At 39.1% G+C, this 12,188-nt stretch overlaps 1 protein-coding gene across 5 annotated transcripts in view; it reads right to left on the bottom strand.

Annotated features, from left to right (window-relative positions):
• RPS6KC1 (ribosomal protein S6 kinase C1) overlaps positions 1–12,188 on the bottom strand; it is a 94,914-nt gene that overhangs the window by 17,604 nt on the left and 65,122 nt on the right. For all 5 annotated transcript variants that reach the window (XR_007375106.1, XR_007375104.1, XR_007375105.1 and 2 more), the window contains 2 exons: positions 5,863–7,440; positions 5,502–5,591 (listed from right to left, as the gene is read on the bottom strand). Coding sequence is in view for 1 of the 5 variants with exons in the window: in XM_048936057.1 (XP_048792014.1) it covers positions 5,502–5,591; positions 5,863–7,440 (1,668 nt within the window). In the remaining 4 variants the exon portion in view is untranslated. The remainder of the gene's footprint in view (positions 1–5,501; positions 5,592–5,862; positions 7,441–12,188) is intronic.

Here is a 12,188-nt window from a genome sequence, read left to right as displayed (position 1 = left end):
CTCCAAATTAAACCACTGTAATAGAGAACAGCAGAATTTAATGAGTGCTTGCAAATTCCTACTGCAAAACACATACACATACCGTGCAGGTTTTCCAACATCAGATATCTATTTGGTAAATAGAGGCAGACCATTTTTTGCTTTCTTCAGTAAATAAAAATTATAGCATTCACTCTGATAATAGCACGCTGGCAATTTTTATTTTAATGCCATATGTTTTAGGTTATCAGCTGCACTTCGCATCTGTATTTTCAATTGTCTACAAGTACATTGTTTGGGAGTATGAAAATCAGGTTGCACACTGAAACACACTGGTCTGCTTGGGGCAAAATCATTTACCTGCAAAGCCTTCCTTTTTCAGCTAGGTTTCCCATTGTGTACAATTAGTACCAGTTTCGATCTAACCAAATACATCACAGATTTCTGTGCAGGCTTCTGCGAAGGCTAGTTTGTGTAAATAAGGCTTGATTATAGCACACAGCTTGTGAAAGCATCTGACTGCATTACTGATGGCCAGTTTTCTACTTACATTTTCAATGACTCTAAGCTTACTTTTCCTACTTGCATTTTCAATGAATCTAAGCTCACTTTGACTTTACAATTTCAACAAATCTCCAGTTTTTAGTAAAAACAATCCAGACAAAACTAATGGTTTGGATAAGAAAGAAAGAAAAAAGACTCCAAAGAAAACACAGCTCTGAAATCTCATCCTCTAATAACTCTACAGGGATAAGACAGAACTCGCCTCACTGCTGGAAAGAGAACTTAGTGCAAATAAAACACCTCGTTCACAAATTGCATCCACGTGTTAGGTTAGACCAGCAAGCCACTGTAACATCCTGCTTTACAGGTTAGATTGAAAAAGTACCTAAAAGATTCCTCTTCATGAGTAAATCCTCAACACAATCTGCTTCAGCTGCAAACAGGCTCGACTAGTCTGTAGCTCTAGGCAATTCTGTCTTTCTCACAGGTATCAAGCATACTAGGAAGGGGCTCTCTGGGAAAAAAAAAAGTTACCAATTTTATTTTAAAACTCACAACTATCAAAAACGGAATATAATTACTACTCTTTTTAAAAGGTAACAACACTTTATATTTAAGATCACAAAGATGACAAAACCAATACTTAAGTAACAGAAGGTAATCATTTGCATTTCAAAATTCATCTCTTTTGCTTTTCCCTCAATTAGACCAAAACACGTTGATTCACAGGTTTGTGTGCGCGTTTGTTTCTTTTTTAAACTTATTTACAGCGCAGAATAATGGCCCCCCTGCTAGGCTGGCATTTGCTCAAGTTTCTGTCCCTGTAAATTGAATCTGTTACTGGAATTTTCCCCCTTCAGAATACCTAGGCACATTAACCAAGAGATAAAGAGATACACGCTGCTGATACTATCAGCCACCGGGTAGGTGGATAATGTGAGGGATTTTCTGTTAGTTTTTCTGGGTGGTTTTTTTTTTTTTTTGAACAAATACATGATAAGAGTTCTCAGGGGGCGCAGAGAGCAAAGGGCTGTTTAAACAGAAGTGAATCATTCTCATCTGATCTGCTAATAACTTTGTATTCAGACATCAGCACACTTTAAAACATTCAGAAAACAAAAGTACTTAAAAGAAGAGGAAGGGGAAAAGAAAAAAAAAAAAAAAAAAAAAAGCCAACCAAAAAAACCCAGGTGGATCTCACATCTGTCACCTTAACCGCGAGTGCAGCAGAACAGCTCACTTATGAGCACCTAATTTCTTCTTTAAAAGCAAATGCATTATTTTTGGCCAACTCCCCCTCAGATTTACTTGAAGCGGTGCGGAGTTTACAGGGATGATTTATAAGCCATCATTTCCCTCGTGGGTTAGAGAAACAACATCTGACTTATCATAGGTGAACAGCGAAGCTTTAGTTTGGCCATCCATCAAAGCAGAGCGCGGGCGCTACTTCCAGGCATCTGCAGATAGCCCCGTTGTCCCGGAGCGGCTCCGGCCCCAGCTCTTAGGCTGAGTACAACCACGCAGCGGCGAGCCTTGTGCAGTCGCACAACAGCAGCGCAACGCAGCCCGGCTCCGAGCTCCAAGTGCAACTCCGGAGGTGCGAGTCGCTGCAAAGAAACCTCGCCTTCGGCCTGCAGCGCCGTCCTCCAATGGCACAATGCCACCTGCCGCCCCCGGAGGAGAAGTGCAACTTCTCGCAAGACAGCCGGCCCCGCTTGTAATTTATGCACGATGAAAACTGACAATTGCTCTTGCAAACAAAATTAAGTACACTGGCAGCAGGAAATGGAGTGCGGCTATTTAAACTATTTCTTCTCCTATCCTTCTGACACTTCTACGCTTACAATGTTTGCATTTGTTCTGTTAATTTATACCTACGTCGCATAATCTCTTTTATACACACGCCGTTAACAATTCCTCTCTGCTTTTCATAGGATAACAAGAGCTGAGCGAGCCCCGGCTACTCGCCGCAGAAAGGCTCTGGCCGCTGCCTCTGAACCAGGAGCCCTTCCTTGGCTTTAGCAGAGCCCCATCCTCGAGGACCGAAAACCTCCACCACCACCTGCAGACCCATGCAGGGGCACTTCTCTCCTCAAGTCTGAAGAGCTTCAGCATTAATACATATATCCTGACTCCCTCCAGAAACTAGATTCTGACATAGAAGTTGTAGGATTTAGGTTCCACATTTTCCTTCAACCAATAAAGCAACTTAAAACCTAAATATGCCCTCAGGAACTTTGCTGCTCAGTACTATTTACATATCATGTAAAAGAGTAACACCTGAAACCTTAGCAATTAAAATGATTTCAGACACACTTTTGTGCCTTTCACATAACTCTGCAACACAACTTCCTACCTTTTTTAAATTGAAGATACCACGTAATCTATTTAACTTCCACGTTCTTTTTTTTTTTTTTTTCCTGCCTGTGAAATTTGTTTCTCAACAATTATTGCAGAAAAACTGCATCTCAAAAAGGGTCATCATCTGTACTCAGTCTGTAACACCAGACCCTAAAGGACAGCGTTTTAACAAAGAGGTCTTCCCTTCCTTGCCTGCTTTTAATGAGACCTTTTAAATAACAAAAAGTCAAAAGTCTGTTAAATACAGGCTTTCCACACCCAAATCCTACTATCCTGAATTCAGATGAAAACAGACACCAAACTAAACACACAAAGGTAAAATTTTCCAAGCTGAGTTTCACTTAGAGGTGAAATGAGATGTCAGGTACCCGGAGGCACAGCACCACAGCCCACCGAGCTGCTCGATGCATCAAAACGAGATGGAGATTCACTTGGAGTTATTTCATTATTCACCGTGTTGCAGTGATGATAAAAATCATAGGGCCTGGTTAAGTTTTGTGAAGATCACTTGTTCATCTGTTCCTTCAGCAGGAAAAAGCAAGCTATGAGAAATATTTACAAACAATTTGAAAGGGCAACTGAAGAAGAATAGTATAAAATCCAATTTTCTCAATTTACCTAAGCACTCTGCACTGAGGCACAACTAACTTCAAAGTGGTTAACCCAAGAAGCAGCTTAGGGGCAATGCTGCCATGATCAGGAGGAGACGTGGGTTCCAAGTCATAGGACATTTCCTAAAAGGAAAAATGACCATCCACATAAGGCTTATTTTCCTGTAACATAGCAGTGGTGCTGAAGAAAGCCCACTAAGGGGAGCTTTTTAAATTACAGTTGGATGTTTTGCAGCAGCCATAAGAGAGCTACTTTCACCTCAGTTGCACACATTACCTAAGAGCACATACTAAACCTTAACTCAGAATAGAAGGTGTACACAGGTAACAGTAAGATCAAATGTGAAAGGCTAACATGGCAATATCAATCCTGCCATCCTGCATCTATCTAACACTTGCACTTGCAGATCTTTGTCTTGCAGCTCACCAGTTACACATGGAACAAACTTAACCAAAAAATCCAGATGGATACCACACCTGTGCTGGGACGTGGAAATAAAGATGGCACAGAAAACTTTATTCTTGTATCTGGAGACTTCTAAATATTATTTTGCCTGCTTCCTGAACAATTAATTACAGCAGTTGGCTGGTTAAAGATCAGGGGGCAAAAAAACCACCTCTCTTTGGATTCTCATTAAAATATGGAAAAATTAGGCTCTGACTTTTACAGATTATTAATGGTGACAAGGTGGGAAAAGGCTGTGCTTCCATCTTAAAAGCAGCACAACTGGGGAGAGCTTTGTACAGGCCTGGGTTGTGGAGGCAGGAAAACGTCTCTTTCTAATGCAACAGAGCAACTGTACTGGCAAGCAGGACATGTTTCTGTTCCACAGCCACAAGAATTGCTGGGGTTCTCAAATCAAGGGTTCCTCAGTTTCGCTGCTCTTGAACTAAAGTGGGGTGAGGGTAGAACAATAGTAATATCTATAATTCTATATATATAAAATCTATAATTCTGTAATATCTGCCCCTTCCCTTTTGACTTGCACCTGGAGAGCAAAAATTTTATTTACTGTTAATCTCAAGAGCTGGAATTCATTTTTTTGTTGCCACACCTGTATTCACAAAGAGCAGTTTCACACTGTATTTGAGTGGGGGGGAACCAAGTCACAGAACAAACATCTGCCAAACTAAGTTCACAACTTTTGCCTTGAGTCGTTCACTCAGCTTCAGCTAATTTTTTTCAAGCCCATCTGCAGACTCAGTTTGAGGACTATCTGCACACCAAGTTGCAAAGCCTAGCCAGGCCACGCACTCAGCAGAACGTGTACATTGGCATTTCAAATTCAGAACCAAAAGACGAACTGAAAATCTGAGTAGCATCACTGTAGTTACTTCAACTCTAAAAGCCGTTTCTTTAAGCTACCTATAAAATGTTTAAAATGCAAAGTTATAAGTAACGTATCTGATTATAATTGTCACTACCATTAGACAACTATAATAGCAGAAAATAAATTGGAAAGAGTAAAAGAGGGAGGGATCAGTTTCAAGTGCCATCCTTGCTACAAAAACCCAAGAGATATTGATTTTATCACCCTCGTGATTGATGAAAGCAGTTCTAAGAAAAGAGCTCTCTAAACTATTTCAAAGCCCACTGTAGCTCATCAAAAATGTCAGAGGCATCTCTGAGCCTATTAGGGTTGTGTGTTTCAAACAGCGATATGTTTTTTTTCTATGTTCTTTGCATGTATAAATTGTTGTGCTTTTAAAGCCCACGGTGTCATCTTTTCACTCTGCCCTTTCCCTGTTTGCTCATTCCAGTTATCAGGATGTACTCACACATAACAAACTACTGAAAGAACACACAACATTTTTAAAATTTCCTTAAACAAGGCATTCAATGCAATTACACTTTATGGAAACGCTCTAACAACAACACAGTCAGCAATACAGCAGTTACAAACTCTCTTGCTTTTTAAGATATTCAGGAAAAGAAAATGCTATTGATATTGCATGTTCTTGAGCTCTGTGTTACAAAGGCTCCGTGAGAAAATGAAAGCTGCTTATCTACTTTCCAAGTGAAACATTGTAGGTGATTGTTCTAACCTGGGGCACAGTACATTCTCTCTATGGCATCGCTGTCACAGGAATCTTCAACCTCCCTCCACCTGCTAAAATACGTTAGCTGAATGTGTCCTAAAAACAAAACGACAGGAGAAATCAAAACATTTTTCCCTTCCATTTTCTGCAGAAGTGAACTGTAATTACTCCTTTTGTAGCTAAAAACAGTATCATTAAGAATAATGGCATCATTAAGTACTAGAAGCTATTACTGGGGGTGAATTTGCTGCACTGATAATGAAGCTCTAGACAGGAAATGAAGATACTAATTACAAGATAAAACGCCTACTCAGTTAATTGGAAGCAACAGCGAATAAAAAGAAATGCATTTGCAAAAGTTCCTGACCTCTATCATTCAATAAGATGTTGTTTGGGTTCAAATCGCGGCACACAATTCCTTCTCTATGTAAAGCATCAAGGGCTACAACCATTTCAGCTGCCCATCTTTGAATGCAGTCCTCTGGGATATAAAACCTGGAGGTTATCGCTAATCTTTCATCAAGGTCCTGAAAAATTTGGTGTATATCCTTCTCCCCTGCTACTGCTACTTTGTCTTCCCTCTTTGGTGCTGTCTGTTCACTTTCAGCTGCTGGTAACAAAGACAGGTTTGTTTCCTCTTTCCCAAAGTCTTCAGTTTGATCAGAAAACAGCAACACTGCTTCGTTTCTTATCGTGTCTCTGTCCAAGCTAACATCTTGAGCACCTGAGAGCAGGTTGGAAACAAACACACTTTCTTCTTTGCTTGTCACATTTACGGAGCAGGCTGCAGGCCCCTGAAACAGAGCCCCGTCTTCTGAACTACCTACCTCTGGTTCAGAAGTAAAAAGGGTCCCGAGAGCTCCCTGAGTGACACCGCTTTGTCCATTCACTTCCTTGGGGGAAGGATCACCCAGTTCTGGTGTCACGCGATTTGGCTCTTGATTAAATGCTTTGCATTGCTCTGCAGAACTATTTAATTGTAAGACATCAGGTGTTTCTAGTAATTTTACTTCTAAAACATCCATATCAGTTTTTGTAAACTTGGCAGGCCTTGACACTGCTGCCTCCTCAGTGGTATCAGACATACCAGGTAAGTTTATCAGGAGATCAGGCCTTCCTTCATCAATACTACTCACATCATCGAATGCAGCATCCTTAAACGAGATAACTGGCACGGAGTCGTTTGAACCCCTGCTTACGGTGTCTTGAGCTCTCACACCCATTTTGTTCTCCAGGGCATCCAAGCTTCTGTCATGACCTGGCATAGAGAACAATGGCTTCAAAGGTTCTGATTTCAGATTATACAATTTTTCTCCCAAATCCAGTCCCAGAAGCTCACTAGCGCTATCTTTGCTGTCAATTCTGAAGAGTTCCATGGGGCTCTTCTTTGATTTGGTTAGTGAGTCCAATATTCTAGTAGGACTGGCTATTTCTGATTCACCATCATCAATGAAAAGCTTTAGCTCCTGAGATGGAACATGAGAGCTGAAACTATCACTGCTAACAACAGTGCACTTCTGTAAAGAACTTTTCTCTTTAATATTCAGACTTTGACTCTCCACTTTAACCATAGGCTCCTCATTGAGAGAGCCAGAATCAATTTTTTCTTGCCCATATTCATTACATAACGTTAAGTAACTCGTAGTGCACTCTTCTTCTGAGCTGGATGCTGAGTCCATCCATTTTGAACTCTCTTGTCCATCTTCCTGGTTGCTGCTGTCATCCTGAGAGCTCGGCGTCAGGCTGCTCCTCAGAGGGACCACCTTCAGCATGTTCTCCCCACAGCTTTCTCTGGAATCCGTGCTGCTACCAATGTCTTTAGGGCTGGGCGTCGGCCGCTCAAGAAGAATTTTAGTTGAACTGAATGTTTTGGTTTCGGGAATTTCAAAGCTCTGTTCAGGACTTGTGTTTAAGAATTTACTGACATATGACCACAGTTTTCCTCCTGCAAGAAAAGAAGAGATAGAAGTCTCTTAACATCACTCAGAACAGAATCAGTTTAATGGTGATATAGGAAAATGTCAATATTGACAGAACACACTATCTCCTTAAGCCCATAAAGCAAGTTGGATCTGCTTCCTCAGGAGGAAGTAATTACAGGGACCACAACTTGCTTTCAAGCGGATTTGTATTAATACATAAATATTTAAATAGCTGCATCTGAGATTAAGCTTTTTTTAAAAAATAAAAAAATAAAACCTTCAGTAAAGTCTCATTTCAGAGTCTGTCTCAAGTTGCATGGTGGTGACTGCTCTCTCCATCTGCTGTCTCCAAAGAAAGCAAAAACTAGGAAAGATCAAATGGTTTAGGGGTAGCCATCACCAGTTCTGCCTGTTCTGAATCACAGCTTCAAGCTCATAAGCAACATTGGGGAACACAAGACTGAAAACTACTGATCAGCGAGTTCAGTGAGGGGAAGGGAAATACCTCATATTAGTAGGGTATTTTAAGGATATGCTTCTCTTTGAAGAAATTGATTTTCTTTTAGTGAAATACAGATGAATTTCTCCCTTAATGTCAGGCCTTAAGAAAATTCTTTATGCCTTGCTGCACTAAGCAAACATTTTCAATATTTTAAGCTATACGGGCAAAACCCGTTTATTCATATCAAAAAAGTTTACTCATATCAAAAACTCCAAAAAAAAAAAAAAAAATACAGCTCCAAAAGTAATCATGAAATTTTAAAAAATACACTCTAAAACTCATTTTCTAAATACCACACATTTATAAGATTACAGTTTACAAACAGAAGTTGGAAAAAAAATGAATCAAGAAGTTACTGCTGCATCTCTTGCATGTGGCAGAGAATTTGTCTTTGAAAAGCTAGAGAGCCACCTTTACTAACTTAAGGAAAAATGCAAAGACAAGATATTTCAGTTTAAAAATTTTATAAAAATTCTAGAAACAGTTCAAACAATCTTTGTAGAAGAAAAGAATAAATATTCAGCCCGCTGGGCACCTGAAAAGTTTTTGGTGTGGTTTTTTTCTTTTTTTACTTCTTTGGGTAAAACAGAGATTTATATTATGTTTTTCCAAAATAGAGTCTTTAATGGTTATTTTTAAGCACTCTCCTTATCAGGCAAAATTCCTTTAAAAAGAACAATGAAAGAAGAAAGTATTTTTCACTGCCTAGGAACAGGTTTTATATATTTCCAGGTATTTCAAAACTAAGTTATCAAAGGCAGAAAACCCTTGATACTTTAAAAATGAATTTGAATAATATAATGTGGAGTTTTCTTGCTCTTCATCCCCCTGGCTAAGACAAGACTTCTTTTTAAGGGAAAAAAAAATATCTCAGTGGTTGTGGTGAAACTAAATATATAAAAAATACTAAGAGGGAATTCTAACAGCTTGAGTGTAGTTGTAAATATGACAATTTAAATTTATTAGTTCTGCCTGCAAGCTACAAATTGATGTAGTGGGTCAGAATGACTCTTGCCACTTTCTAAAGCAAGAAAGTATGTCAGGAACAAATGGAAGTGATGCTCATATAGAAGGGAACAAGACTTGCTGTATTCGCTGCTGTATTACACAAGCATCTCAGATTCACCCAAAGATGTAGAATCACCGAATGAATCTTGAGTTGGAAGGGACCAACAAGGTCAGTGAATCCAACTCTGGGCTCCACACAAACCATCCAGTGTTCAAATCCCATGCCTTGAAAGTGTTATTCAAATACTCCTCAAACTCCTGCAGCTTCATGCATTCCCTTGGGCCCTGTCGCTGTCACACACAGCAGAGCTCAGCGCTGCCCTCTGCTCCCTGCGATCCACCACGAGGCCTCCCCTCAGCTCCTCTGCCCTGGGCTGAGCAAACCCAGGGACCTCAGCCACTCCTCCTCATACCCCTTGTCCTCCAGACCTTTCACCACCTTCACAGTGCTCAAAGTGAGGCCATATCACGTCTTCAAATACCTATGTATCATGCCACAACAGCCAGACAAGGTGCAATGTTGTGTCCCAGCAAAGCCAGAGAATCAACTCCTGCCAGTGTCACCAAGCAAGCTGCCTCCTGGGACAGCAACGTACTCCCAGCCTGCTTGGGTACAAGCAAAATAGCTGTGTGCATTGGCAAGAACCGAGCATCCCAGTCCTGCCAGCAGTACCACACAATCAGGACACTGTTTGTCCCTGTGTGAGGGTGGAGTTCACGTGCATCCTTAAGATGAAGAGACTTGCCTCAAATATGACAGCACTGCCGTGCCTTCTGAACACTGCAGTCTCCCTGAGCCTTCTGAATTGTTATTCTTAAAGCCTTTTGGTGCAAAAGAAAGGAGAAAACATTTTTATTTTGTCTGAAAGATTTTCTCCTCTTTTTCACACTTCCAACCAAGACAAAAGCAACAGCACAAAAGTTTAATTATACTAGAAGATTCTGATGAAACAGTATTTTTACAACAATTTTTTTATTCATTATTTCAATTAGATTATTTTAAGTAGACAGTCTTCACAAAATGATTTTTCCCTATGTATTAATTAGGCAAGGAATTACTAAGGGTCTTTTCATACTGAACAATAAAATCTCATTTGAAACTATCCTCCTGCATTATATTCATTAATACAAGCAAATACGATTTCCATCTTCATATTACTAGTATTTATTATCCCAGTACTTTTTGTAAGAAAGCACAAATCTCAGCTTTCAAAAGGTGCTCACAGAATATGACCGACGAAGACTCACTTTGCATTTTCACAGCATTGCACAGTGCCTGGCGCAACGGCATCTCAGCTTCCAGGAATGGCTTTAAATACAGATATTGTCATGATCAGTCCTTTGTCTATACAAAAATCATTTTTTAATAGAGGTCTGGGTTGAGCTTAGACCCAGGGATTCAGAAAGCTCAATACATTGTTGCTATGGTCTATAGTCGCATTCTTTTCCTGCATCGTTACTGGACACCAGGTATGCTTTTGCATGTCACATCTGAAGGTCTCTCACCAAACTAAACACTTCATATCCTATGCTAAGACAGAAAGGAGCTGGACTGTCTGGCAGCATGGAATTCTCCTCAGCGCTATCTCATTTTTCAAGCACATGCCAAGCTCTTGGTGCAGTTCTTGTCTTCTGCTCCCTCCACCTCACTTAATGCAAGATTTCATTCAGTCTCCACTACATCTTGGCCTCTGCTCAAAGTCTTAGTACAGCTTAAGAAAGGAATCAACTCAAGAAGGATTAAGGAAGGAAAACAGATATGTTGAGATCAGCCCTTCAAAGTCTAACAGAAAGCTCAATGGAAGAGTCAAGAAGTTCAAACTGTTTTCTTAAAAATATTTCATTTCGAATGCTTTCAGCAAGAATAGGTTTTGCACAAGACAAAAAATATTCTCTCTTTATCATTATAGCTTTAAGAAATTCACAAATGTCTACCTGTGAAAAGAGAACTACGACTCATTTTCCATTAGTGAACGTGTTATTATCTTACCTTCTTAAGAAAGAAGTTGCTTATTAATAATCACTTGGACTGAGAAATCATAGTGGAAATAACTACTTCCTCCAACTCCAATTTGTAGTTAAATGCAAGTAAATATTAAAAAAAAAAAAATGTTATGTCCAAATATGTTTACACACAAATATTTCAAGACTGGCCTCCTGGTCAAATGGAACTATGTAAATAAATGCTATTCAATAATTGTGTTCTATATGAAAAACAACAATTTTATTCCTTTTTGAAAATGTCCAATCCAGGGTCAAACAAGAGTGATATTTGTATCTGGGTATATAATTATGCCTTTATGAATGACATACTAATAATCTTTCCCCCTCTCCCCATGTGTTGTGTAAGATCAAGAAAACCCATTAGCAAGCCATGCTAATATAGTATCAGGAATCTATAAAAACTAAAATTACAGAAATCAATCCAAACAAGAAAGCTTTGGTCACTGTCAAATAGTCTAATATACTAAATAACTATAAAAGCTATGATTTTAAGCTAAAGTTTATTAGTATTTAATACGATTTCATAAGTACAGTATTAACATCATTAAGATTTTTTTGGTTTTTTTTTAAACCATAAATAGACACTATAACCAGTCTAGCTTATTCTTTCTAGTTTTACTAGCACACAAAAATCAAAGCTCCTTCTGCAGGTATTAAATATAAAATTACTTGTCAGAAGTGCTTTGTTTCACCATATTTTCAATACTCTGAAGGTGATATTTGTGCTTCAAGAGGTGGAATCGAAGAAGTTAGTGTTAAAAAAAAACAACAGAATTTCAAAATAAAGTGATCAAGTGATGAAGCTGGATAGGAATACTGTTAGTTCCATATTTTTTTTTAATATTCTATCAAACACTTCTACAGGTTTTGTTATTAATAGGACTTTGAAGCAGGCACATCAAACAGAAGATACAGAGACTATACTGTACACACCACAGGATAAAAGGAAACCTAACAGATCAGCAAATTTATTCTCCTAACCATGTTTTTGCTCTAGCTGACATGAAAAAAATCATAACCTGATGGTCTTTTCCTCAGCAGGTACTCGGTCACTTACTATTTCAGTTCCACAGCCTGAAAGACTGCCTAAGTGGATGTAATTCAAAAGATTTCATTGGCTTTTGCTATCTTAGCCCATGAGTTTGCTCTGAAGGACAATACTGTACATCAATTTCTACAAAACCAGAATGCATTTTGGAGTGTGGTAATCGTTGTATTTAGGAAAGTCTACAAAAAGTGAAAGTAAACAGCCTGAGC

This window comes from Lagopus muta, chromosome 2 (assembly GCF_023343835.1).
Source record: "Lagopus muta isolate bLagMut1 chromosome 2, bLagMut1 primary, whole genome shotgun sequence".
NCBI lineage: Eukaryota > Metazoa > Chordata > Aves > Galliformes > Phasianidae > Lagopus > Lagopus muta.
The sequence above is the reverse complement of the archived record's forward strand: the minus strand, read 5'-3'. Positions and strand labels throughout refer to the sequence as shown.